The sequence below is a fragment of the Rhyacophila brunnea genome, unplaced genomic scaffold (assembly GCF_057557595.1).
Source record: "Rhyacophila brunnea isolate RB1 unplaced genomic scaffold, BYU_Rbru_1.0 scaffold_15, whole genome shotgun sequence".
Taxonomy (NCBI): domain Eukaryota; kingdom Metazoa; phylum Arthropoda; class Insecta; order Trichoptera; family Rhyacophilidae; genus Rhyacophila; species Rhyacophila brunnea.
In genome coordinates, this window is record NW_028232806.1 from 3,023,669 (window position 1) to 3,050,108 (window position 26,440).

A 26,440-nucleotide genomic window follows, 5' to 3' on the forward strand; every position below is an offset into this window, starting at 1 on the left:
TCATTCTTCAAGAGTACTAAGCGAGACGCGATGTTGTCATTTTATCGTACTATTTGACAGGTAGTGCAAATCGGTTAACCTCACAATGAGTATATTTCGTTTTTTTGCCAGCAGGTTCGCCACTATCGTTCTACTGCGCAGGTGCAGATCGAAAAAATCCCTACTGTCGCATGAAATTCAGAAGCTTCCAAACTTTTTTGATTCATGCATGAAAGCTTGCAATTGCAGGATAATACATGTTAACCCATACATTTTCTTGTTATGGCCGCGATAACACTTACTATCAACAGTAAATTCATGCCCGTGTAAACGGGGTATTTTTATTTAATACCTCTATGGGGTATTACATTAAAATTGAATTTGTATCACCCCCACATACGTTTCTGTACATAGGTACGCCTGGCTAGCAGCGCAAACAAACTGGTATTTATTAGTGGGTGGAATTATTTTGATATTTTTCATTATAACAACAATACATGCAAATGAAATTTAGTAAATATTTATAGATATACAATCTTATGATTTATAAATATGTATAAGTGAACTAGTATTAACATAATATATGTACATACAGTAGATATCATAATTAATTAAACTACTATGCATATGGGCATGGGTATCAGTGATACTATTTATAGTACAATACTATAATTTTAATTCTGCGAAAAATGTTAAATACTACAATTTTACGCCAAATATACCAAAATACTATAATTTTAAAGGATTCAAGACGAAAAATGGTCCTGTACTATATATTTTTCAGAAATACTATAAATTTTACGCCTTTGTACTATAATCAGCATAGAAAAAGATGGCAACACTGATGGGTATTTATACACATAGTGTGGTGTTTCCCAAAGTGTGGTACGCGAATCCCCTGGGGTACGCAGTGACGTCCCGTGGTGGTAGGCAGATTGAGCGTCGCTTGGGGGCGGCAGTTACTCGAAGGGCGGCAAATCGAGGAAAATCATTTGGAATATATAGAAATAGCTACCTAAACTTAGTAATAACGAAAATATCTTTCCATTAAAAAAATCAGCTCACTGGTTTTGTCGGGTTCGTGATATCTAGTTTACTTCCGTTGCCCTTCGACGTCCTTGGTGACCAGAAACGACATGTGCTGGTTTGCAAATAATTAGTTTGATATTTTGTGAGTAATGTATCCAACACATTTCTTAGATATTGGACTCATGAATGGATGATAAAAATAATGTATAAAAAATGAGGCGGCATTTTGGCGCTGCCTAGGGGCGGCATTTTATCTAGGGACGCCACTGGGGGTACGAGAAGAGTTTGGTGGGGGTACGCGGTGCACTGGGATTTGGATGCGCCTGGTGCAACAATGTTAATACGACATCAATACAACATCCATGCTAGAAGGTTTATCGCATGTGGAAGAAGAGCAATTGTTGGAATTAGCTTCACACGGATTCTTGAAAAATAAATATAAGGAGTGTAATTTAACATCATACACCCTGGTTACAATTAATGCAACATGTGTACATAGTTTTAACAGAGAAAGTCCTGAAATACATCTTGCCTTGTCGAACTTTATATCTATGTGAAGTTGCCTTTTCAGCATTTAAAAAGGAACAGGCTTTTGGATGTGGAACCGCATCTCAGATTAAAATTAACAACCAGGGAACCAAATTATGATGATCTGTCTCAACATAAACAATTTTATCCTCCTCATTGATTATAATGAATGTTATTTATAATATAACTTTTATTTATAGTTTATTATGAATGAAATTTATTTTTTGTTTATTATTATTTTGTTAATGTACTAAAAAAGGAAAAAATAAATATATTTGATTGTTATTAAAGTACCTTTAAGCTTTTTTTTTGAAGTGGGGTACTCAGTGTTACGAAAATTATAGGAGGGGTACACAGATGTCGAAAGTTTGGGAAATAGTGGATAGATTTTCCACGAGGAATTATTGTTCCCTATTTACACATCCTCGCTATAAGATTGGTTTGTCAAATATCCATTTTTGTCGAAGTCGACCTTTTGATGCAGAATGATTTTTTGTATCTAAATGGACCAAAACCATAATTTTCTTTAAATTGCTTTGTAATGAATACAGCATGCATATGATGTAAAAACAAAAATTTAAATACCTCCATGTATTTAAATATAGGATAATGAAATTTGTTTTTCGTCTCCTGAACATTTGCCGTTTGGTCTATTCGACGAACCAATCCTACAGTGACGACATATCTAAACCATTAAATTTACAAACACAGGATTCGAACTCGGAGCCGACGACTTTTAATGTGGAAGATCAACTACTACTCCACCACGTTTATTTTGTGGTAAAATATTTATAAAATCATCAACATTATTCCAAGAAAATAATTAATTAGTAAGTAGGTATGTAGACTTTATTGTCAAAATAGTGGATATTTTTAAATTTAGAATCCTGTTTGATTCCAATTGGAAAAATGTTTACATATGGATAAAGAAAAAATATTTTTTCAAATAAAGAACACTATATTTATTTTATGGCTGTCAAATGTGTTTCAAAAGAAAACTGCTCAAGTTTGATAATATTATATACTGTGAAAAGATGTAGGTATTAAAATTCGACTACAGGCGAAGCAATAAACACACTCATACGTTACCCATATCGAAGATACAGGTACGTGTTGCAACCAATTATGTAAATATATAATTCTTCTACCGTTAAAAATGGCAAGAAACAAACAAACGTGTGACTAACCGGTGAAAGGACACTGCCACAGGAACAACAATTCACTATTGAATAGTATCACGATAACATATTATGGTGGTTTTTATTGAAATTAATCAAATGTCAGATGGACAACAGACGCGGATTTTGTGCTGAGATGTTTTGAATCCGTTTAGCAGCGGTGTGCACGGCCATCGACGACAGACTTCGGACTGGTTTTTTGTTCCTCGGCGGACTTGTCTGAAGCCTCGAGCGAGACAGTCACTGTGATCACGTCGCTGGGATGTATACAAATAAAAATAAAATATTGTTTCGCTGATTGTCCGTACATGAAAATTCCGGACACAGAAAACTCCAAACATTGCGAACTGCAGACACAGGCAATTTAGAGTTGGGTATATTTCCCGGGAAAATCTCAATCTCGAGATTCGGGATTTCCCGAAATGATGAAATTTTGAATTTTCGAGATTCGGGATTTCCAAAAAGAATTCGAGAAAATTAAAAAAAAACTTTTTTTCTTGTTAGTCTTATTAAGTACTTACTCAACATTCTTTCTGAGTACAACATTTTTTTATAAAATTATGTTTTATCATTCGATAGGTACAAAATTAATAGTTTTTCAAATCGGCATTCCGTTCTTCAAAATTGTGAGTAGGATGTGGTGAAATATTAAATTTTGCTCTCTATCACGACCTTTCAGCTTTTGAGCAAGTAATTTATAATATTCCAGTGGACAGGGTGCTTTATTATTACCATAGAATACGAGGGTGGGTCAATAACTCCTTAGAAAAAAGCATTAAAACAGTTTTTATTTTTGAATTTTTTTTTATTTCTCAACATAATCTCCTTGGAGCTCAATACACTTGGTTAGACGTTTCTCAATTTTTTTTAAACCGTCAGAAAAATAAGTTTTCGGAAGGTCCTCAAAATAAGCATTTGTCCGATCGATGACTTCTTCATTTGAAAAAAAAACGTTGTCCACTTAGCCATTTTTTTAAGTTTGGGAAAAGGAAAAAGTCACTGGGGGCTAAATCTGGCGAATACGGTGGGTGGTCGACCAATTCGAACTTCAATTCTTCAATTTTAGCCATTGATCGTAAACATGTGTGAATACGGGCATTGTCCTGATGAAAGAGGATTTTTTCCCTGTTTAAATGAGGCCGTTTTTCTTCAATTTCGTTTTTTAGCTGGTCCAATAAAAATGCATAATAATCTCCTGTTATTGTTTTTCTTTTTTCCAAATAGTCAACGAAAATAATTCCACGTGCATCCCAAAATACAGTAGCCATAACCTTACCAGCTGATTTTACGGTTTTCGCCTTCTTTGGACATGGTTCGCCTTTCGCAATCCACTGCTTTGACTATTCTTTCGTCTCGGGAGTATAGTGGTGTATCCATGTTTCATCTACAGTCACAAAGCGACGAAAAAATTCATCCGCATTGCGTTGCATGAGCGACAACAGGGCTTTAGAGGCCACCACCCTATTGCGTTTATTGTCGACTGTGAGCAAACGCGGCACCCATCTTGCAGAAACTTTTTTCATGCCCAATTTGTCATGTAAAATAGAAATGACGCTACCTTTTGAGATCCCTGTAACCTCAATTATCTCACTCAACTTTAATCTTCGGTCACTTAACACCATATCGTGGATTTTATTGATCATTTCTGGTGTAGTCACCTCTACAGGACGTCCTGAGCGTGGTTCATCCTTTGTTGATGTACGACCACGTTTAAATTCATTTAACCAGTTATAAATAGTTGCAAGTGAAGGAGCAGATATGCCGTGAACTAAATCCAACTCATTTTTTATTTCCTTTGCTGTTAACCCTTTTATATTAAAATGTTTAATAACAGCTCTAAACTCAATTTTCTCCATTTTTGTAAACAAGCAAATTTTTTTTTAAATGTACGAAAATAAAAAACAACAACCCGACCAATCTGATTGAAACTTCGTAGCATACTGAATCGGTAGTGCCGCTGCATGAAAACAAACCGCTTACAGTACTAGTCGCGCCACCTGACGGCTTTTCTAAGTACTTATTGACCCACCCTCGTAGATTCCTGAGAATCAGCAACCGAAATAGCTATCGACTTAAAAAACACCATGCAAAATTTAATATAATTAATATTATTAGATATCATTTGCAAGTACCTAGTATAATATTGTATTCTTTCCAGAGCGTTGGAGCGGAGCTCGGAGCAGGAGCACGGAATACTGGAGCAATGGGATTTTACCCGGAGCACTGAAAATTTGTAGTGCTCCACTGCTCTGGATATTTTTTTTTATTATTAAATTTTCGTACTGGAATTATTTGAAATGTAGCAACACTGCCGAGTGATAAATAACCTCACCTTTTTGACAGAAGAGGCAAATAATGAGAGACGATTTGCTGTCGGTTTTGTTTAATAGAATTAATAGGTAATGAAAATGAAGATTATTTTAAAATTATTTATTTTTTAACATTTATATAGGTACTGTGACACCCCCGTATGGTCCCCATTTGGGTGTGTCTTTGTGTACCTGGAGACGCCCGAATCGGTATCAAAGCCAACAAATAATAACGGCTGATTGCGAAAATAATTAAATAATGTATAATACCACTAATAAATAATATCTGACCGGCAACATTGTCCAAAAAAAGCACGTATGGCAACGTCGCATTGTGCACAGCTCGCGAGTCCAACGGTTTTTTTTTTTTGGCGGGCAGATCGCGACAAGCAGCAAAATCGCGAACGCGTACATTTTGCGCTCCGTAGAATTAAATGATAAAAAATGTAACCATATAGTATATATTAACACCAAATAAACCTCGTCGTTTCCGAAACCATTCCAGTGTGTCAATTATCCACCTTCATCCCAAATACAGACGATAAAAAAGAAAACAAAACACAAAGTGACAGTTGAAAAATTCACACACGCAAAATGGAGGGGAGTGATAAGTGGCCCCAGTCAACGTGGGACTACGCTTCTTGATTTTGATCGTCTGGAATCAAGAAGCAGGTGGAATTTCTTTCACCCGGACACACAACCCTGAGATCCAAACACCGGAATAGGAAACGGCGAGGAAGAAACATCCAGAGGCTTGCCTCTGGTGGCGCTCAACAAAGTATAATAATAAGCAGTAGAAAGAGGATGCTGCCAAAGCCAAGCCAGTGAAGAAAAGAGCAGAAACACCCGGATTGCGAAGTCATGGCTCCCGATGTACTCCCGACCAACTGCATCCGCCAGCGAACTTGGCCCACGGACGAGTGTATCGGGCAAGACCCTGGCTCCAACGAGGGAAAACGGCATCAAATGCCCTGCATCATCAGCCGCTTGAGCCCTCTTCGTCAACAGCAGCGTGTCTGTGAGCCTTGCAATCAGCCCTGGCCCAGATGCACCATGATGAAGAGAGCTACAAAGCGGCCTTCTTCAGCTGAGCAAAGCAGCCTCCATCAGCGGAAAGCAGCCAAGCAGCATCCTCAGCCATTAGCATCATAGATTAGTTAGTTTTAAGTGTTTTGTGTTTGGAAGCGATGTATATTAAGTTATTTCAGTGCTCGAAGTGGAAAATTTTACAACCCGGAGCAGTTGTATGAGGCAGAATGGCATTCCGGTCCATTTCGGGCCCTGATATATTTTTAAAATTATTTTTATAAACTTTAAAGCCATTTTAAGTATAAAATTAAGTTTTCGCATATTATATTAGTATAATATCAGTGCAGTGCGTGTAATTCGATAGCCGCGGCAGGGCAAGCGAGCAAAAAAGGGGGTCGAGTAATGTGCCGGTATGCACTTTCGTGAGGGATCGACTGAGTTTCGGACGGTCGCTGTTGGGAAGGCTGGGTGTGACGTCCTCTCTCAGCATCCGCCCGTACGGTAGGCCTGGGAGCCGCGAACCACTACGCCCACAAAGCGGCGTAGTGCTGCATCCGAAACTCTCCGTTTGCCGACGGTCCGAGGGTGTTGAGAGGGCTGGGCGCGACGCCCTCCTCTCTCAGCAGCTTTACGGTGGGCCCGGGAACCGCGAACCACTATGCTACAGTGCTGCATCCGAGTCTCTCCGGCCGCCGACGTACCGGTGGGGCTTCGATCCTTCAACGTCTAGAGACGCAACCACCCCTTATCAAGCCACCGCACTGTCCAGTTACACACCGTCGCTATAGGATTTGTTTCCCGAATAGACCAAATGTCAATTTTTCAGGAGACGAAAAACAAATTTCATTGTCGTATATTGAAATATCAGTAGATGTATCAATCATTCTTTCTACACTGTATGATTGCAACATTATCTAAGAATAGATTCCAAGAATAATATACTGGTATAAATCAGTAAATGCACATAAAATGCGTTTTATTTACAAGTACTCGTTGTGGATATTCGGGAAATTTTTAGCGCTCTCTCAGAACAATGGATATTCGGGACAAAACATGGACGTTCGGGACTTAAGACCGTAGTGTGTTGCTGCACGGCCCACGGATTACTGAGTGGTCAAAAAGTACGCACCTCAAATGTTATATTTATTTAAACGATAATTGTTAATGATTACTTTTACTATTTAAATATCTAATGATCGTAATAACCCAAGTTCGTAGGTAATAATAACATGCGGCATTCGCTTTTTTCGTTTTTTTTCGTAATAAGTAATAAAATAGTTTTTAATAATCTTTTTTTTATTCAACGAATAATTCACAAGATTAATGTACCACTCTAATTATTGAACATACATAATTTTGAAAATCACTTCTGAGAAAATATATTGTAACCAATAGAAAAAATCTTTTTGAAAAAAGTAAGACACCCGGCATGAATCGTCCTGCATCTCTTGGGTTTACGACCCAGTCCACGAATTATCCACTATGCTACGAGGTGACATACTTATGACGACAAACTTTAACTATTGGCCTTTTAATACCTGCTCATCAGTATTCTTCAAAATCAAGCGACTATCGGCGATCGGTTTTTGTTTATTAAATAAAAGTAGGTATCTACTACTTCAATTACTAACCGACGTCACGGATTTATCCAATATTTTATGATGGTACTTACTCGTACTTGCTAACAATTTTATATTAATACTTTTTCCAAAAAAAAAAAAAAATCTATGTATATATATATCTGTATATTATTATATCTATATATTTATATAATTAACAATTAAACTTATTACAAACCACCAAATAAATATTATATATTTACTATTGGAATGACAACACAAAATAATAGCATCTATAAATTAATTACCATTGGCTGCTAATATTAGGTAGGTACCAATATCCTAAGTATATAATATTCACCAAATAAATAGTTACTAACATACATATTAAATTAAATTAACTATCAGCGCATTCAAAAATAAATAATAGCATCGCCTTTATTTTCATAGAAATGCCTAGATTAAAAGTAAAATAAAGACAAACAATGTTTGATTAATAATAATTTGAAATAATAATTATTTTTTACGTCATAGTAGTTGCCGGGTCATACTGTAGAATTCATATAACCGTTGGGATTTTGTGTCATTTATCAAAACAAAATGCAGTTATTTAGGTTAAAATACTCACTTCCAAAACTTTACTATAAGTTCAGGGCGAACTGGTGATGTATCAGTTATAAATGATCTCTTCAAATTTGATGAATTCACTATTAAAACAATAGTAACTTTAAAAACAATATCAATAAGACGAAATTTGAAAGAGCACTCCGGACGGCCGAAAAATATGAAAGTGGGCGTGATTGTTTTAGAGCTGGACAGCGTGAATGTGGGAGCGAGATGCACGGCGTCAGCGCGGTTTGATTGGCTAAAAGTCATATTCGGGAAATAAAAACTCAGCCGAGATTTATTTCGACCAAAATTAACTTGGATATTCAGGTACGAATAGTTGGACATTCGGGAGAACAACACGGACTAATTGCAACTTAACATGGCGTATTCGGGTTTTTCAAAAAAATATCTCTGTTCCTAGATAAAAATATATTGTTTTTATAAATGATTTCGGTAGAGTTCGATAAAAGAAATTGAACTGCATTAAAATGTCGATTTCGACAAAAATGGATATTCGGGAAACAAATCCTATAGCGACGACACGCTATCGTAATCAGCCCTTAGTTGGCCCGACCCCATTCGGGTCTTTCCAGAGAGGTGCGCTTGTGACACCCCCGTATGGTCCCCATTTGGGTGTGTCTTTGTGTACCTGGAGACGCCCGAATCGGTATCAAAGCCAACAAATAATAACGGCTGATTGCGAAAATAATTAAATAATGTATAATACCACTAATAAATAATATCTGACCGGCAACATTGTCCAAAAAAACACGTATGGCAACGTCGCATTGTGCACAGCTCGCGAGTCCAACGGTTTTTTTTTTTGGCGGGCAGATCGCGACAAGCAGCAAAATCGCGAACGCGTACATTTTGCGCTCCGTAGAATTAAATGATAAAAAATGTAACCATATAGTATATATTAACACCAAATAAACCTCGTCGTTTCCGAAACCATTCCAGTGTGTCAATTATCCACCTTCATCCCAAATACAGACGATAAAAAAGAAAACAAAACACAAAGTGACAGTTGAAAAATTCACACACGCAAAATGGAGGGGAGTGATAGTACTCACATAATATAAGTACTTAATATTATTTATTAAAACTTTTTACCCGGAGCGGAGCAGACCCAGGAGCGGAGCCGGAGCAAGTAGTAGGTCCCGGAGCGGAGCAACTCAAAAAAGGGTCTGCTCCAACGCTCTGATTCTTTCTTCGTAGCCTAGACTTTTTTAATACAAAATCTCATCCAAACCACAGTGATGTGATCAAAGCGTTTACCAGACAAAATACAAAACATTGCCCACCTATTGCCAGGTAGTAAAATCATCTCAATTAACTCACCTGTCTTTTTATTCTCTGTCTGTGCTATTCTTTCAAATAAAAGATGAAATTTTGGCACGACTTAGGTAGGTACATCTAGTATCTAAAGACATTAGGCAAGTAATTACGTAAATTTACAGATATTTACGTCGAAATATTCTCCAGTATGTACCAATGTACAGCGTTACGTTGAAAAATAAAAATTACTTAGGTTTCTGCACAATACGACAGCTAGACGTTACCACAAATCTCACGAAGTCGCAGGTTTTGTGTTCAACGCAGGGACGAATTGGACATGATATCAAGCAGCTTAATACACGGGTATAGGGATAAACAACTCAATCCGTGTCAGCATATTGATCGGAGATATTAAATAACTGACCGAAATTACAGAATCCTTAACATCTATTTCCCGTAGTGTCCAATTAAGGCAAACTCAGTAAATAGTTGACTGTAATGATAATTTCCTCAATATCCGATTTTCCTGAACCATATCCAATGACGTAAACGCCATATAGAGTAGCAGTATTAATATTCTTTTCAATATATTATTTTGATTGTGAGTACGTCAATAAATAGCGGATCATAATTCATTGGACATGTCACTCGAATATGAGTTCTCGGTTCTCGGTCTGTTAGTATCTCAGTCTCTGTATCGCTCCGCACAACATCTCATTCTATCGAGGCTCGGACCTCGGAACAGTATCATAAGTATTGTAACATAACTACTGTAATATACTCTTGTACCGACTGTTTACGCTGCAAATAAAACTCGCTCCTCCATTCATCGGAGCAACTACCAAATCTCGACTCCTTCATCCACGACACCATGACACCCACACGGGTATCGCACGCCCGTTGGTCCAGTGACGGAGGGATGCACGAGGATAATCTAAATCTGAAATACATCCCCAATATAACATCGAGCGACAGAAAAATCTTAAATTATTGTGTTACTTAAATTTACTATAAGTAAATATTTCCATGTGTTTTTAATATTCTAATAATAATTTATAAATCTTTGTTCAGGATAGCTGCCGCTTGGAATATTAATTTAAATCACTCCTGGCCAACTAGGTACCTACCTAACTAAACTCTGTGCTTTCACTACAAATCTCCGCTTTATTTAACGGATTATTACGAAGCCTCCCTATCACTGTTGTCTTTTTAGACTATACCGTGATATAGGGCTGTTCTAAATAGTTAAAAGGTTTTCGTTATTTTTATTGCTCAAAAATAACACATATATCACTTGGAGCAACTCCATCAACAAGGCGGTTATCTACAATAAATTATTATTGTAAACCAATTACATTAATATGGACGAAGCATCTGGAAAAAACTCAATTTTTTTGACGGGTCTGCCGAATGACATAATTTGTTCTAATGCCATTACAATAAAGGTGATATTGCTATAAATTGCCGATGCTTTTTGCCGGGTCTGCCGAATGGTCCATTTTGAACAGGTTCGCTCAAATGAACATTGACACTAGAAACCAGTGCTCGAAATAGAAAATTTTACGAACCGGAGCGCTCGATAATTTTCCAAAAAATTACGTCTGCCAGAATTTTTGTTATGCAAATAAATTTAAAGTTAAAATGCAAATAGCCATTAAAAATGCACATCGACTGAAGATATGGACAGGCAACGTTTATCAGCGCCGCAGGTATATACTCTAAACCGCGAAATATACTCTAAAAATATATATTTATTTTCTTTTTTGTCTCTATTTCTGCATATGTACCATCTACCCTCGCGGGACGTCACTATATTTTTACTTATAATTAATAATGTATTTATTTTGATTGATTTGATTTAATATGTCGATTTAGTAATAACACAATCGGGGACGTCTCTAGGACATACGCTGCCCCTTAAATAGACTGAAAATGCCGCTCTTCCGTATTTCAAGAAAATATTATTTCCTTCACGTATATTAAAAAAAAGATTTAAGAACCGGAGCGTTATCATATTAAGTAAGACGCTTGAGGATTTTACTAGACAGGTCGCTGGAAGTCGGATATTTTACAAACCGGTACGCCATCTTCAAGGTTTTTACACCGGAACGGCGCTCCGGTGCGTTCTGCTCCATTCAGAGCGCTGCTAGAAACACTGTTCTAACGCCATTACAATAAAGGTGATATTGCTATGAATTCCCGATGTGAGATATCGCATAATGGAAATTGCGTGACGTCTACCTATACATGAGCGAATATCGCTATGCGCGAATTTACTTGCTAGCTACTGTATTGAGTGCGTTGTCCATTAATAGTGTCATTGTTGTAAACACACCGCACTGCGTCTTACTTGATTCCAATCGGATTTATTTGGAATCAAGTACGACGTGGCAACTATTCTACTCAACGAATCTTGACAGCTCGCAGTTAACGCGGTCTTGGGCGGCCGTTTTAAAAAATATCACGCCTGACAGTTAACTTCCCGAGATAATTAACCGCCTGAATACGACATAATATATGATATTATATTTTTTTCTTTTGACCACGTCCGATCCTGATAATAATAGGCCTTTTATTAAAAGATTTTTGTTTTTACAAGAAATGGATGTAAGCCACTTGCTCCACCCATTAGGTCCATATTCTGACTCCAAACACAAATTGAAAAAACAATATGTGTATTTACCAGACCCAGGATTCAACTCTAGGACCCATGACATTATAAGCCGACGCGTAAGCCGCTCGGCCATCGTGGGCGCATGTTTATTATATTTGATTTTGGAGTTAAGTGATAATTATGTTAGAATATAGAATAGCCATATAGACGTGTCGGCCACTATAAAGAAGTTACACTGTATTTTTTACTGCATTGGAAAGGGGGGAGGGATATTAAATCGAGGGCGTATGACTTTGCCATTTCACTTATACAATCAGGGGTGCACCAAGTAGGGGTGTTAGAGTGCGAAACATCTGGGCGACAGGATTCAGCGCATATATTCTATATGCAAGATTGCTTTCGGCCGCTACGGTAGCGATCTAGGGTAGGTTTGTATCGAAGTATTAACACTTATTGTAACAATTACAATAAGCGCGCCAACGCGGCTGGAAAAATCTCTTTTAAATGCAACATAATAATATATCGATATACTTATAATATTATCAAAGCTGTATAGTATAATTTCCATCCTTTATTCACCAGTCCATAGAGTTTGATCACCCTACATATTAAATTACGGCGTCCCCCACGGAGCGTCAGTGCTCAGTCGGCCACAAATGGCCACTTTTATTATAGAATTCAGAATAATAATTAGTGTAGGTATCGATTTTTGAAGTTATACTTCTTTAAGCGCGTTTGGAAAATCAGATCAGAGTGTATTTTTGGCGTGTGACATGTAATACATAATTTATTTATTCACACAAAAATAAAGGCACTCGATTGGATTCGAACCACTGATTGTTCGGTAATCAGCTGAACGCACTAACTTTACGCCACAGTATGATACTCCAATCGTGACGATTATACAGTATAGAATTGTTCCGTTGCCTAGGCAGTGAATTTATTATTGTCGTCCATTTGCAATTATTCCTTACGTAAACAAACCATTAAACGTCATAGTGATAGTTGTTACTTTAAAAATAAAAATAATGACAAATAATTATATAATTTAGTAATATAAATTAATGTGTATAGAAATAAACTAACGGCGTTCCAATAAGCGGTCCTTTTTCTTGAGTGTGTAATTTAACAAGATAATAATTAAGAGCTAGTTGAAGAATCTAGTTTATCACAAGTTTTGTTATGCTAAAGAAGTATAACTTCTAACGCGCGTACATAAGTAAACACACACCGATTTTTTAAAATCTCATTTTATATTAATACATACTATGCAACATAATTCTATTATTATTTGAGCGTAGTTATGCACAAAGCAGCCAAGCCACAATTTTGAAAAAAATGAATTATTGTGATTTCCATAATCTCACACGTTTGTTTTACGTTCTGCACAAATCAGCCAAGCTGCTGTCATACAAAAATATCATATAAATGCGCTTTAAAGATTTTGCAAATCGCAGAGTATGACATTTTCGATTTGCATAAAGCAACCAAGCTGCTATCATAGAAAAATTTCATATAAATGCGTTCTAAAAATATGCCATATTCGTTCTGCAAAAAGCAGCCAAATGATAATATTATGTACTTACCTATTTTTTTAAATATCGTGACTGTAAGATGTGTTTTTCTACATTCAATTAATATACATTATTTTCTCAATTACATTATAATATGTTTTTCATTTTATTATATATAATATAATATACAGATTTTTCATATAAAAAATAGTGCCAAGCAGATAAATATTAATGTATAATTTACAAGTTTTTCGAATTATTTTCAGAATTTTGCAATTCCCATAGTAATTTAGTAACTTAGAAGGCTATTTTTAAAGAAAATAATCAAAAATAAAGACTTTTCTTACAAAAATAAGAGATGGCTGCATTCTGCAGAATGAACATTCTAAAAAAAATCGTTTTACACAAAATACCCTGGTCTGCTAAAGCACCAAAATTTCATAGATTATATGCTTTTATCTCTTCAAACGTTATACAAAATCATATATATTATATATAATATCTATCATTCAAAAAGTATAAACAGTATACAGAGGCTTTGCTAATTTAAAAAAACACAATTTACATAAAAGTGCTTCTATCTCTGTTTGAAGTTTGTGTGGCTCGGCTGCTTTGTGCATAACTACGCTCATTTTGAGGTAGGTTACTTTCAAGTATACACTATATTATCAAGTATACCAATTTCATAATAAATCGTCATGATTGTCTATGCCAGTTGCTAGCTATCATCCGATCAACGACAATCTGTCAAACAATGACCATAACCGCCGGTTAATGCGGTTTTTTTTGAGAGCATTAATCATAAAAATTTGTATTCGTTGTGATATCTAGGGCACTTTTTATCAATTAGATTGAAGATGAGTGCCCCCAACGGCATGCTGTACGGCGGAGACGAGATCGGAGCTCTAGTTTTTGATCCAGGGCATCATTCCCTCCGGGTCGGTTACGCTCAGGAAGATACGCCGAAAGCCGAAATTCCCGCTGTTGTTGGAGTTGGACCCGATTGTACACCTATAATACCTGACGCAGAAACTAAAGCATCCGATAATAACATCACACAATCTGGTATGTCTGTGTTTATTGTAGAAATCTGTGTATTGACATACATACTTTTCGTTGTGTATGCGTCGATGACATCGAGCTACTTTCCAAGCTGCTTCTTGGCAAGTTTAAATGCCGGCAAGTCAGCTAGTGCGATTGTGATGATGACACACAAAACTTTCCACTGGCTCAGAAGCCAACAAGTAAGCGAATTGAAACCATCATTTTTGGTACTATTTTGACAGGATGTATTGAGTAGTTCGTTTTTTTACCGAAAGGTCGCCACTATCGCTCTACTGCGCAGACGCAGTAGGCCCACACGCCGGCGTGTAGCGTGTAAAGTTGACCGGCTTTCAACTTCTCTCTGTAGAGTGTTTACAATCTGCTTGTTAGCTTGTTCGATGATTATACTGGGTGACTTTACAGGCAGATTGTAAATTCGCCAACAAACAGCTCGTAAAGTAGCTCAATGTAATTGACGCTTATGAGATATATTTATATATTGAACCTTTCTCTCAATAAGTTGATTATATGGCATGTTGCACCATCTTGTTGGAACCACATCATCCAGATCAAAATCTAATTTACCCTAATTCACGCCGGAAAAAATCAGGGTAAATGTGCCGCAGATGCCGTCATGAGATTATTACAACTTTCTTTTTGGACCAAACCTAACCTACCCATGTAGACTGACATATTGACCTTTATAAATATGTATTGATCATAATATTTTAAAACTGATAATTTTTACAAAAAATATTATAAGTCCGAAAAAAAAAATCAACGTTGGATGTACATACTACCAACGTTGGACCAATAGTAAGTTATAGATTAATAATTGGAAATGTCCGCCACATTTTCTTTTTCGAAATATGTTAATTTATTGCGACAATTCCATAACTATGTTTGAGGGATTTTGTTTTAATTTTATTTAACTTTTGTTGGTTTAAGTAATGTATTTGCGGCAGCATAAAAATTATATACTAAATTTAATATACAATGTACTTAGTAATAAGTAATGAAAAATAACATTAAATTCATTTTTGAAAAACATAAACGTGTATGCTTTTTTAATACCGAAAATACCGGTATTTTGAATTTTTGAAACCGTTATTTCGATATCGATAAATAATTGAACACCAGTATTGCAATCCCTACTGGTGCCTACCTATTCCTGATCGTTGTGTTCTTTGTGCACCGGCTGCTTTCTACTCTCAATTATAACTTACTATCCTCTCTATCTATCTAAACAATATTACAAATCTTAGGTTGGATTATTTATGTTTCAATTATCCCAATTTTCAACAATTATTCCAGATAGTAAAATGCGTCACTACGTTGACACAACGTTTCTGAGCGTGCCACGGCCTGGCATGGAGGTGGTTTCTTACATGAAAGAAGGCTGCGTCGACAACTGGGACCTTTTTGAGAAAGTCCTCGACTATTCCTATTCTAAAGTGAGTATTCTTCGATAATTTCAAGATTTAAGAATGTTGGATTCATGTTACAGAAAATCGGATCGGACACGATAAAAAAAAATCTAAAACACCACAGTATTTTGAAGTTGTATGTTAAATATTATACCGTAGATGAGTGACATCGTATTTTACCATTTTCAATGGTGTATTATGGAACAGAGACACAATAGTAACACTCGATGCCACGTCGCATTGTTCCGTGGGTCACAAAATGCTTCAAAGGTTCTGCCATACAAAAAAGGATGGGAATGACTAGCACTCAATAGTCATATTACAATACGTCAACAGAATATTAATTTTTCTATGCCTACCAAACGGCTGAAACTGAGGTGGCTGGACTGTGCCACAGGAGATTAAAAAATGCTAAGTCAAAGCAATTGGAGAGTGTCGGCGCTGGATCGTTCAGGATGTATTCTAATACTAAAAGCTCATACGTCTCCCTCTAATAGTATTTTAAATTCTTTCAATATGTCCGTTGTCTATTATTGGACCACTCTATGCGTCTACAGATTATGTGACATAATATGAATACGTGTATTAAATAAGGCTTTAAGTACCAAAAAGTAGTATTGCCTCTAGATACAAAATACCGAGTCATTGCAGTAAAATTTCATGAAGCAGACCTTTTGAAAAATGTAGTTTTACAGTGTGAAGCAATCACGGCAGCTTCAATAATTTTAGGTATTAAGAACTTGCAAGTGTCAACACACCATCGTCAGACCTTTTGAAAAATGTAGTTTTACAGTGTGAAGCAATCACGGCAGCTTCAATAATTTTAGGTATTAAGAACTTGCAAGTGTCAACACACCATCGTCAGACCTTTTGAAAAATGTAGTTTTACAGTGTGAAGCAATCACGGCAGCTTCAATAATTTTAGGTATTAAGAACTTGCAAGTGTCAACACACCATCGTCAGCTATTTTATATTGAATGCCGTTGACCACTGCAGTGGTACTTACACCATTATAAATAAAACACGCCAACGGACTGACAACGTCGACAGGTTTAATTATTTTGCGGTATTTTTTTGACTTGCTTGAGGCACTTAGACTATAGTTGAAGTTATTGGCATTGGTATGTAGAACATTTTTCTATAAAAATGTCAGTTTTTATGTTTTTGGTACTTAGCGCCTTAATTAATACACGTATTCATATATGAAATAGTATTAAAAATAAACCTTATTTCATTATACGTATAAACAATCATATTGCAATGAATTTTCTGTTGAATATTGCAGGTAATAAAATCGTCTAGTGAATATCATCCAACATTATTCTCGGAAGCACCGTGGGCCTCCAGAACGGCCCGGGAGAGACTAGCAGAGCTGATGTTTGAAAAGTACAACGTGCCTGCTTTCTTCCTCGTCAAGAATGCGGTCCTGGCTGCCTTCGCCAATGGTAATTTGTCAGGCATCATTTATTTGTATATAATATATCAAGGGTTTTAAGGCCAGTATTAGACTGTAAAAGATCTGTGATGATGTTTTGTAAAATGTTTTATCGTTTTTCTTTTACGAGATTTTATAAAACATGAGAGGGTTATGGGACTATGTGCCACCTGACAGTACTTACGTTTTATATGAAAATGGCTGACAGCGATACAGTAAGAGACTTGTCATCGCTTGAAAAAACTAAGGAATCATTTTGATTAATTATACTACAGTAGAACCTCGATATAACAAACTAATGTGGGGTGAGGGGTATCCGTTAAAGCCGAAAGTCTGTTTTATAAAAACACAAACAAAATCCTGTTTATTCGTCTTCGGATGATATATCCTGACACACCCGTAGTGGAGTGACGTTAATGTTCGATGTTGACGCGTTTGTTTTCAGTAATCCTGCTTTGAAAAAAGAATCAAGTTTTGTTTGCATTTTTGAAGTCTGCTGTTTTTTTATAATCAACTCTCTAACATTACGTAAATGCGTGTAATATAGTTGAATTTCGTTATTTGACGAATAGTCAATAAATGTTATTAGATAAGTTCGTTATATCGATGTTCTACTTTAATAGAATTAGTGTTTATTCATTTAAAACTTCACAAGTATCGTAATTATTTTTTTTGGCATTTAGTGCTTTATTTAATTCAGGTATGTTATCCCAGTAAGTCATCACCCCAATTCTAACTTGTAAGTGTGTTTTATTGGTTTTGGGTTAATCGAGTTTGAAGATGGACTCCATATATATAATATATAATAGAATATCGAATGGCAAAGACGTCACCTGATTGATAAAATATGGTAACAAACTTTTTTTTTTCACAAGATTTTACAATGTAACATTCTTTATTGAACATATATAATTTGGAAACACCTCAGAAACAAACTTATTAGATAAAAATCTGTACATCGGATCAGTTTAGCCACCTGTGTGACCTACCTAATTACGACGAAATTAGCTAGTACTCATGTAACTGAAGCACTACAAATTTCGCAATCCAAAACTGTACACTGATGGCAGTTCAAAAAAGTAATTTTTCCATTTCAATGAATTGAAAATGGGTTGATGAAGTACTTTCACATAGTGACGTCCACCAATCTCGTCTGATTGATTCCACTATCTGCAATGAAAATTATTTTTATTTTTTGTTATAGGCAAGTCGACAGCGCTGGTAGTGGACTCGGGAGCAACACACACATCAGCCGTCCCGGTATTGGATGGTTATGCTCTCAGTGCAGCTTCCGTCAGGTCCTCACTCGGTGGCGACCATCTGGCGCAGCAGGCCAGACAGTTGCTTACCACAGTCGGCGCGCCCCTGGTTCCCGCTACTCATATATTGGTGAGTTTCATACATATTTCTTATTGGATTATTACATGTCAAGGCTTCAATAATACAAGGTTGTATGCAAAGAGTTAGGACTATAACAAGAGAGAGTGTTATGTATACGCTTTTAGTATCTTTAGTTATTAAAATTCAATTAAACCCTGCCTTAGCCAAACCATAACATTGACGGTAGACTGTGGAGATTCGACGAAACTAGTGTAGACGTTGTCAGTCATACTTATTTGTTTTCATTAAATTTGGAGTAGAAATTGCAGATGGTTTTTAAAATTCGATTAAACCTGCCTAACCAAACCATAATAGATAATAAATAAGAAACTTTTTATATACCACGTTTTTAAATTTTCTGTTGAATCATATAAACTTGACAATTCTATGTATTAATAAATACTTTTTTTGTACTTGATAGAAATTCTGAATAAATATAGAATACTGAAATGTCACTTTGACATTTCATATTGATTTTCATAGTAACGCACGTATATAATATATTAATAATTTAGCAACCAATAATAGTGTTTTATTTTTATGAATTTTTTCCGCAATAAATTTCTATAGAATTAACTGAAAATGAATTAGATTCTGCTTAAAGATGGCTAAAAGTATTAATAGAATGCATTGTCATCGTGTTCTGATATATTCTAAAAGTTTAAAATGTCTAGCTAGTCAGGAAGTTAGTTAAAAATCGATTGCAAGATTTGTATTGGACATACAAGAAAAAATTTGTACTGGACAAACAAGAATACAATCTAATAAAAACGTAGTAAAAAATATTCTATCTATAATATATCTAAAATTATGTATGATTTAATGGCATAATTTATTTTTGGAGATTTTGTAGATGGAAGAATATTTTTTTATCTATTATGGCTTGGTTTATGCAGAGTTTAACTGTTTTTTTTTAAAACTATCAAACACCATCTTTAATTTGTATTCTTAGTACAATGAAAACAAATAAGTATGACTGACGAAGTTTAGTGTGCATTTTTTATGTCTGATTTCCACCCTTCCCCACTGACCTGAACACCTAAACATTATCGACTGTTATGACTGTGTGATTGGCTTCCAACATGTCATCGATAGTGTAACTGGACACTTAAGTCACTTTACGGCGATTGCGCATGGTACATAGTGAATTTGTGTTACATTAACAAAACAAAATTGATTTCACCTCGTAACTGTTGTGTATTATTGATTTCCAGAACAAAGAAATCGTGAGAGAAAAAGAAAAGGCACGGTATACGCTGAAACCTCTTCCCGAAGGCCTCACGGCATCATGGCAGGAATACATGACAAGACAAGTCCTCAACGACTTCACACAGACAGTCGTTCAGGTAATTTAGTTACATTTTATGATATTGATACAGATAAGTTCGCTAGAAACAACCGCTAGGCAGCTATGTCGTACAGACAAATTGCCCATTTCATTGTCTTACGCTACTCTCTGAAGAGGGGAAGAAAGAGTTCTTACAACAAATTTGAAATAAAATAGAAATCAGTATGTTGTAGACAAGCAAATGGATAACAGTGTGTCACAAACCGTCTTAAGTCAAAAATGCTTGTGTCAAAAATACGCTGGGAAAAGTTTTAGTAGTAAACTGACACTGCGTCAAAATGGGATTTTCTGGGACCGTCCCAAAAATCTAGGAATCCAACCCTACTCTATAGCGTATCCGGAAACTTGTACGTATGCAGTTTGCCGTATCACACTTCACCGTGAAATGTTGTATAGGAAATATATTTCCGTATAAAGACCGTTCAACCTCTTGGGTCGTATAGTACTGACATAAAATGTATGTCAAAATAAAACACGGTTCTTGTCAGTTTATACTTTACAGGAGGCCAGCAGCAAACAAATTTTGATAATAGACGATATACTGGATTATTTGTTAGGTTAGGTTAGGTTTTCGTTCTTGAATTCATGAATATTGCCAAAATCAGCTATGAAAATTGAATTAATGTTCATATTGAATCTAATAAAATTGGAGACCGTATAAGAAAGCTCACGGCGAACTGTGCCACGGTGAAATGTTTTACGTACAATTTACATGTAACCACTCGTAACGACCTTCACACCAAATAAGGAGTTGAGCCGTAGCTCCTACTTACATCTTGTTGATAATTGATATTATTGTTTAGGTGTCAGAGGCTCCCTATGAAGAGAGAGTAGCAGCCAGTACACCGGCAGTGCACTACGAGATGCCATGCGGCTATCACCAGGACTTTGGTCCCGAGAGGTTTCGACTCGCTGAGACACTCTTCGAGCATCAGATGGTTGGCGCTTCACAGCTCGGTAAGTCATAATCACTTTTTAATTCTATTTTTTTTCAATGAATAATACACAAAATTTTAGAATGTAGATTTCGTTATTGAAAATACATATTGTAAGAGAATTACCGCGTAGTCGGATCATGTAGGTACCTAGTTCTATCGAATAGCTCACTTAACTCTGCGTATCTATTCTATACACAAGACTGCTTTCGGCCGCTACGGCAGCTATCTAGGGTAGGTTTGTATCGAAGTATTAGCACTTATTGTAACAATTACGATAAGTTAGCTGTTATGTTTTAACAGCACCTCTTTTGGCTGTGGTAAATTTTAGAGAGAGATAGACTGTTTTGACTGTTTAGACGGCTTACTTATTGTAATTATTATAATAAGTGTTAATACTTCGATAGAGACCTACCCTAGATAGCTGCTGTAGTGGCACTCTTGTGTATAGAATAGATGCGCTGATAGGGCTTACGGCTAACCGCATTTATCCGTTTTCCGAGTGCAAGCAAGGCTACTCTGCCCTTCTAAGGAAGAAGGCAGTAACTGACTGTCGCACACCTTCGAGATAAATGACATAATGTGTTTTTTTCAAACTTTAGTACTGTGAATTAATAAAAAACGGTGATAATTTTTATTAGTATGATGTTAAAATACAAATAAAGTAATACCAAACAAGCAGTAACTGCAATAAATAGGTGCAATTACTGGCTTTTTGCTAAGAAATTTGGGTACTATTCGGTTAACAGGAATACAGCGGAAAACACATTTTGAAAATACCTGATATACTGGATTATTTGCTAGTTTGGGTTAGATTAGGTTTGGTTAGGTTAACCTAACAAATAATCCAGTTTATCAGCTATTTTCAAAATGTGTTTTCCGCTCTATTCCTGATAACCGAACAGTACCGAAATTTATATTATTTTAGCAAATGTCCATTTTTTCACTAAGGAATATAACGGTATTTTAGTGATAATACTGATTTTAAAGTGAACAGAATACATAGCTTTCAAGATTACGGACGGATACGGATAAAACGGATGGCATTCATAATTCAATTTAACAATTTTTGCGAGTTACTGCCTTCTTCCTTAGAAGGGCAGTACTAGTAGTGAACTATGTGAATTAGATCTCTTGACGAAGCCAAGCTCGACTCTGAATTGATAACATCAAGCATCGCCTAATATGGTTAAATAGGCGACTTCTTTGGCATCTGTGTGATAACGTTTGCTGCACTCTGTAGTGGGTCGCGTGGAAGTGGGGGCACCTGGACAGTACTGTATGAGACATCCGAATGAGTGAAAGAGAAAGTATTCAAAGGCCCGCCGCGCTATAATACTCAATTTCTCATAAAACATAGTGAGTTTGGTACAAATATTTTTCTGATTCTGATAATTTTTCTTCTAATAGATAGAATAAGATAGTCATTATAATTTGCATGAAGTGTTTTCTTCCTGTTCATACAGAACTATACAGTTTTCATATAATATTTTATTTGTTGTTGAATTACAGTCCAAACCTCAGTGGGCATGTGCGACATAGACATGCGTCCGGCCATGTGGGGATCAGTCGTGGTGACCGGGGGTGGTACGCTGGCCAGCGGCTGGGCAGAGCGATTGGCCCGTGACCTTACCGCCAGGACGCCTTCCTCCGTTAGACTTAAAACAATCGCTGCTAATGGATCGGCTGAGAGACGCTTTGGGGCGTGGATAGGTGACTACTAACTATTCTCTTTGTAATTGCAATAAATCGAAGAACTGATAGATACAGTAAAACCTCATTAATACGAATTCCACAGGACCGAAAGTCGAAAAAAAATTCGAATTACGAAATATGAAATGTCATTATCATCATTTATGGCACTACAACCCTTGGTGAGTCTTGGCCTCCTTCAAAAACTTCCTCCATTCTAGAATATGAAATGTATGGGGTTTTTTGATTTTCATTCATTTCGTTTACTCTCTTAGATGTGCCTACCAAATTTCTGATATAATTCTTTCAAATTAAAATCTGAAAATACCTTGTGTCATTAATCCATTAATTGAAGTAACCAAGTAATGTAGGTGGATATTTACCGGTTACATGTAAGTTGTACGTATGCAGTTCATCGTGGGACACTTATTCGTGCACTGCAGTACGTGAAACATGAGTTCATATAACATTTTATCAAATGACAAGTTCTTCGTTGAACATTTGACCGTGGAATACATTTGTACGTATTCGTCGTAAAATGCGTCGATAGTTTGCAAATAGTACTGTTCCAATTAGATTAACCCTAACCTAACGTAGTAGAGACATCTCATAAAATTCGCCACATGTTGTAGCATACGTACAAATATACTCCACAGTGAAATGTTCAACGAAGAATTCGTCATTTGATAAAATGTTTCACGTACTGCAGCTCACGAATAAGTGTCCTGCGGTGAACTGTTTACGTACAAATTTCCTGATACAGTATTTACCACCATGTGTTGAGCTGTAATTATAAAAAAATACGAAATATTTTTTATTTTTCCAATTTGTCAACACAATTGTTTGGCATTGGTTCTCTAGTAAAAATATGTGAAAATCCAATAAACAATCAACAATTAAATACCTACAGCCATGAAACATGTGAGATATTATTTTTCCTTTGAGTGGAGTGCGGTTGTGCCACTGGTGTTGATAAAATATGCAATTTATGATGTTTTAAAAAAAGTTTGTCACAATTTTCAATGACTGGTTCATGAAATATTTATTACGATTTATTGAATATGCCAGGACTCTGAAATCATTTCGTATTACAAAATTCAAATTAAAGGTATGGTTTTATATGAAAATAATGTTCAAGGGACTTTTTTTCCGCGAAAATTTTGATTTACAGCAAATTTAGAATTATCCGTATTCTTATTAACGAGGTTTTACTGTACTCAGAAAGCAGTTTTATTCACTACGTATCGTTATAAATAGGCTTAATATTCAATAACAGCATTGGTCAAAGGAGAACTTTGATAATATCGACTGCTTAATCTACAAACCGGCTAACTCCATTTTGGCAAATTATTCAGGAAGAAGAAAAAACAATAATTTTAACTATCGAGCGGAATTTAACAATACCAAAAATACACTTGGAAATATTCTTTTTACAAATAAGCTGCATTATGAATTAATACAATATTTTAGTTTCCCTTTTTTATATAAAGAAAAATTTATATAAAGAGCGGAGTTGTTCGATTTATGATATTGGAAATTTGGCACTTGCAGTTGAGTGTTTTGTGTGAAGAACAATAACGCATTTATATATAGGTTTAAGTCTGCTGTCACATCTAAACTCAGCTCGTGTGCTGTACAGCCATAAACCAAACTTTCCGAGAACGGCAATCCGGTGTTGCTTGTGAAAGCCTTCGAAACGTACACATATTTGAATGCGGCGATTGCTGAGCCGGTATAGGATTGACCAATTCGTAGGTGTATGTATGCGACTTAGCGACTTCGACTTAGACCCCGAGAAGCATGCAACTTGTCGATTGTAACAGCAGATGTTTTTTTCAAACGAAACAGTCGCATTCGACCAATCTGCGGAGCTCCATTTGGCAATGTGTGTTTTGTGAATAACGATGATGTCAGATCGTTGTATTCGACACGTAGGCGAGATGAGTTTTGATGTGAGAGCCGGCTAATAGTTAAAACTTTTGTTTGAGCAAAAAAATATGCTTTATAACAAAATGCCATCAAAATTTCATTTTTGGTCAAAAGTGTCGGCTGGTTTGAAGATTAAGCAGTCGATCTGTAGACACAAGTCTCTTATCAGTACACAAGGCTATGCTGCACTGATTTTCAACTACCCATTCCGGGATAAAAATTTTGTCGATAGATCACGAGTGCAAAATAAGTGTCACAGTCACTGTGTTCTCAAATTGCAATATTTTCGATATATGACACTCATTCTAATATCTCCTTTTCAGGTGGCTCCATCCTCGCCTCGATCGGCTCGTTTCAACAGATGTGGATCTCTTCGCAGGAATATGACGAATCGGGCAAAGGGCAAGTCGAGAGGAAATGTCCGTAAACAGTGGCTAGTTTTATTTACATCTAGAACAATATTCAATTGACAGTTTTTGTGCGTGACTCTTTTAAGATAAGAACATAATACCTCATTAATTTAAAATTCATTCAATTGAAATTTTGAATTACGAATTACATTAAATTTTTGAATTGCAGGAAAATTCGAATTATGAATTTTTTATATTAATGTGGTTTTACTGTTTCTCAAAACTAGTGTTTTCATGAACATTCAAATGTTTTTATAGTGTTCGGTTATAAAAAATTAGGCACTAAACGTAATATTGCAATCAATGACAAAATAAACTCAACCCCCTTTAGTATTGTGTTAAAATTGAGTGTATGAAGTGATCTGCAGATGTTTGGTTTTTGAAGGGAGAATTTTATTATTAATGGTAAAGAATGAGTTTATTATAAAGGTACTTACTTTTTCAATTTTTTCGAAATTCTCGAAGCAAACCATTAACAAAAAGAAAAAAATGTGTATAAATGTTCAGTCACCCTCGGATGACGGCTTTATTCATTGTATTTTATATAATTCTGTGTCAGATTAATGAATAAACAGATCTTTCCGAGGCATGTTTGTTTTATTTATGATTTTTTTGGATTCAGGTTATGTGGGTTTGCGATGATCTCTCATTTCTCTATCCTCTTCGACTGGCTAATAACCAAATCACGGTTTAGATAAGTGTTTCCCAACCGCGTACCAGTTCATGAAATAGTCGCCCGTTTTAAGAAGAATAACCGTCTCGGAAAAATGAATGAAAAATATTTCTGTTTCTAGAGTTGAGTTTCGGGAATTTCCCGATGGGAATTCTCGAGAAATTTTCGAGATTTTCCATCCCGAATCTCGAGAATTGAAATTTTTAACATTTCGGGAAATCCCGAATCTTTTCTTGGGATTTGGGATTTCTTTATTATCAAATATTAATTGAAAAAACGATTTTCTATATGAAAAAAGTGGACAGAAAACACAAAACGTTCAAAGACTGATCGGGGCATTTAACACAATTAAGCCAATGTCGACTCAAAATGAGCGCAATTTTTGCAACATCAGGGAATTTTGAGTCTTAAAAGCGTACGCGATTGTCACATGCAGCGATTAACAGTCTGTGTTTTTTGAAATCCCATTTTAATAAGTAATGTTTTGAATTATTTTTGTTTTCCTACTTCTATTTTGTCTGTCTTCTCACATAAATTTAAA

At 35.9% G+C, this 26,440-nt stretch overlaps 2 protein-coding genes across 2 annotated transcripts in view; one reads left to right on the forward strand and one right to left on the reverse strand.

Annotated features, from left to right (window-relative positions):
- The window catches only part of qsm (Zona pelucida superfamily protein qsm), a 100,955-nt gene extending 98,048 nt beyond the window's left edge, over positions 1-2,907 (reverse strand). The window contains exon 1 of the mRNA XM_085942679.1: positions 2,724-2,907. The gene's annotated coding sequence lies outside the window, so the exon portion shown is untranslated. The remainder of the gene's footprint in view (positions 1-2,723) is intronic.
- An 11,465-nt stretch (positions 2,908-14,372) lies between these two features.
- Positions 14,373-25,813, forward strand: Bap55 (Brahma associated protein 55kD). Its single transcript, XM_085942682.1, has 8 exons — positions 14,373-14,691; positions 15,985-16,124; positions 17,383-17,542; positions 18,737-18,921; positions 20,127-20,258; positions 21,064-21,217; positions 22,708-22,908; positions 25,140-25,813. The coding sequence occupies exons 1-8, from the start codon at positions 14,484-14,486 to the stop codon at positions 25,241-25,243; spliced, it is 1,284 nt and encodes a 427-aa protein (XP_085798808.1). The 5' UTR covers positions 14,373-14,483; the 3' UTR covers positions 25,244-25,813.
- Positions 25,814-26,440: the final 627 nt, after the last annotated feature.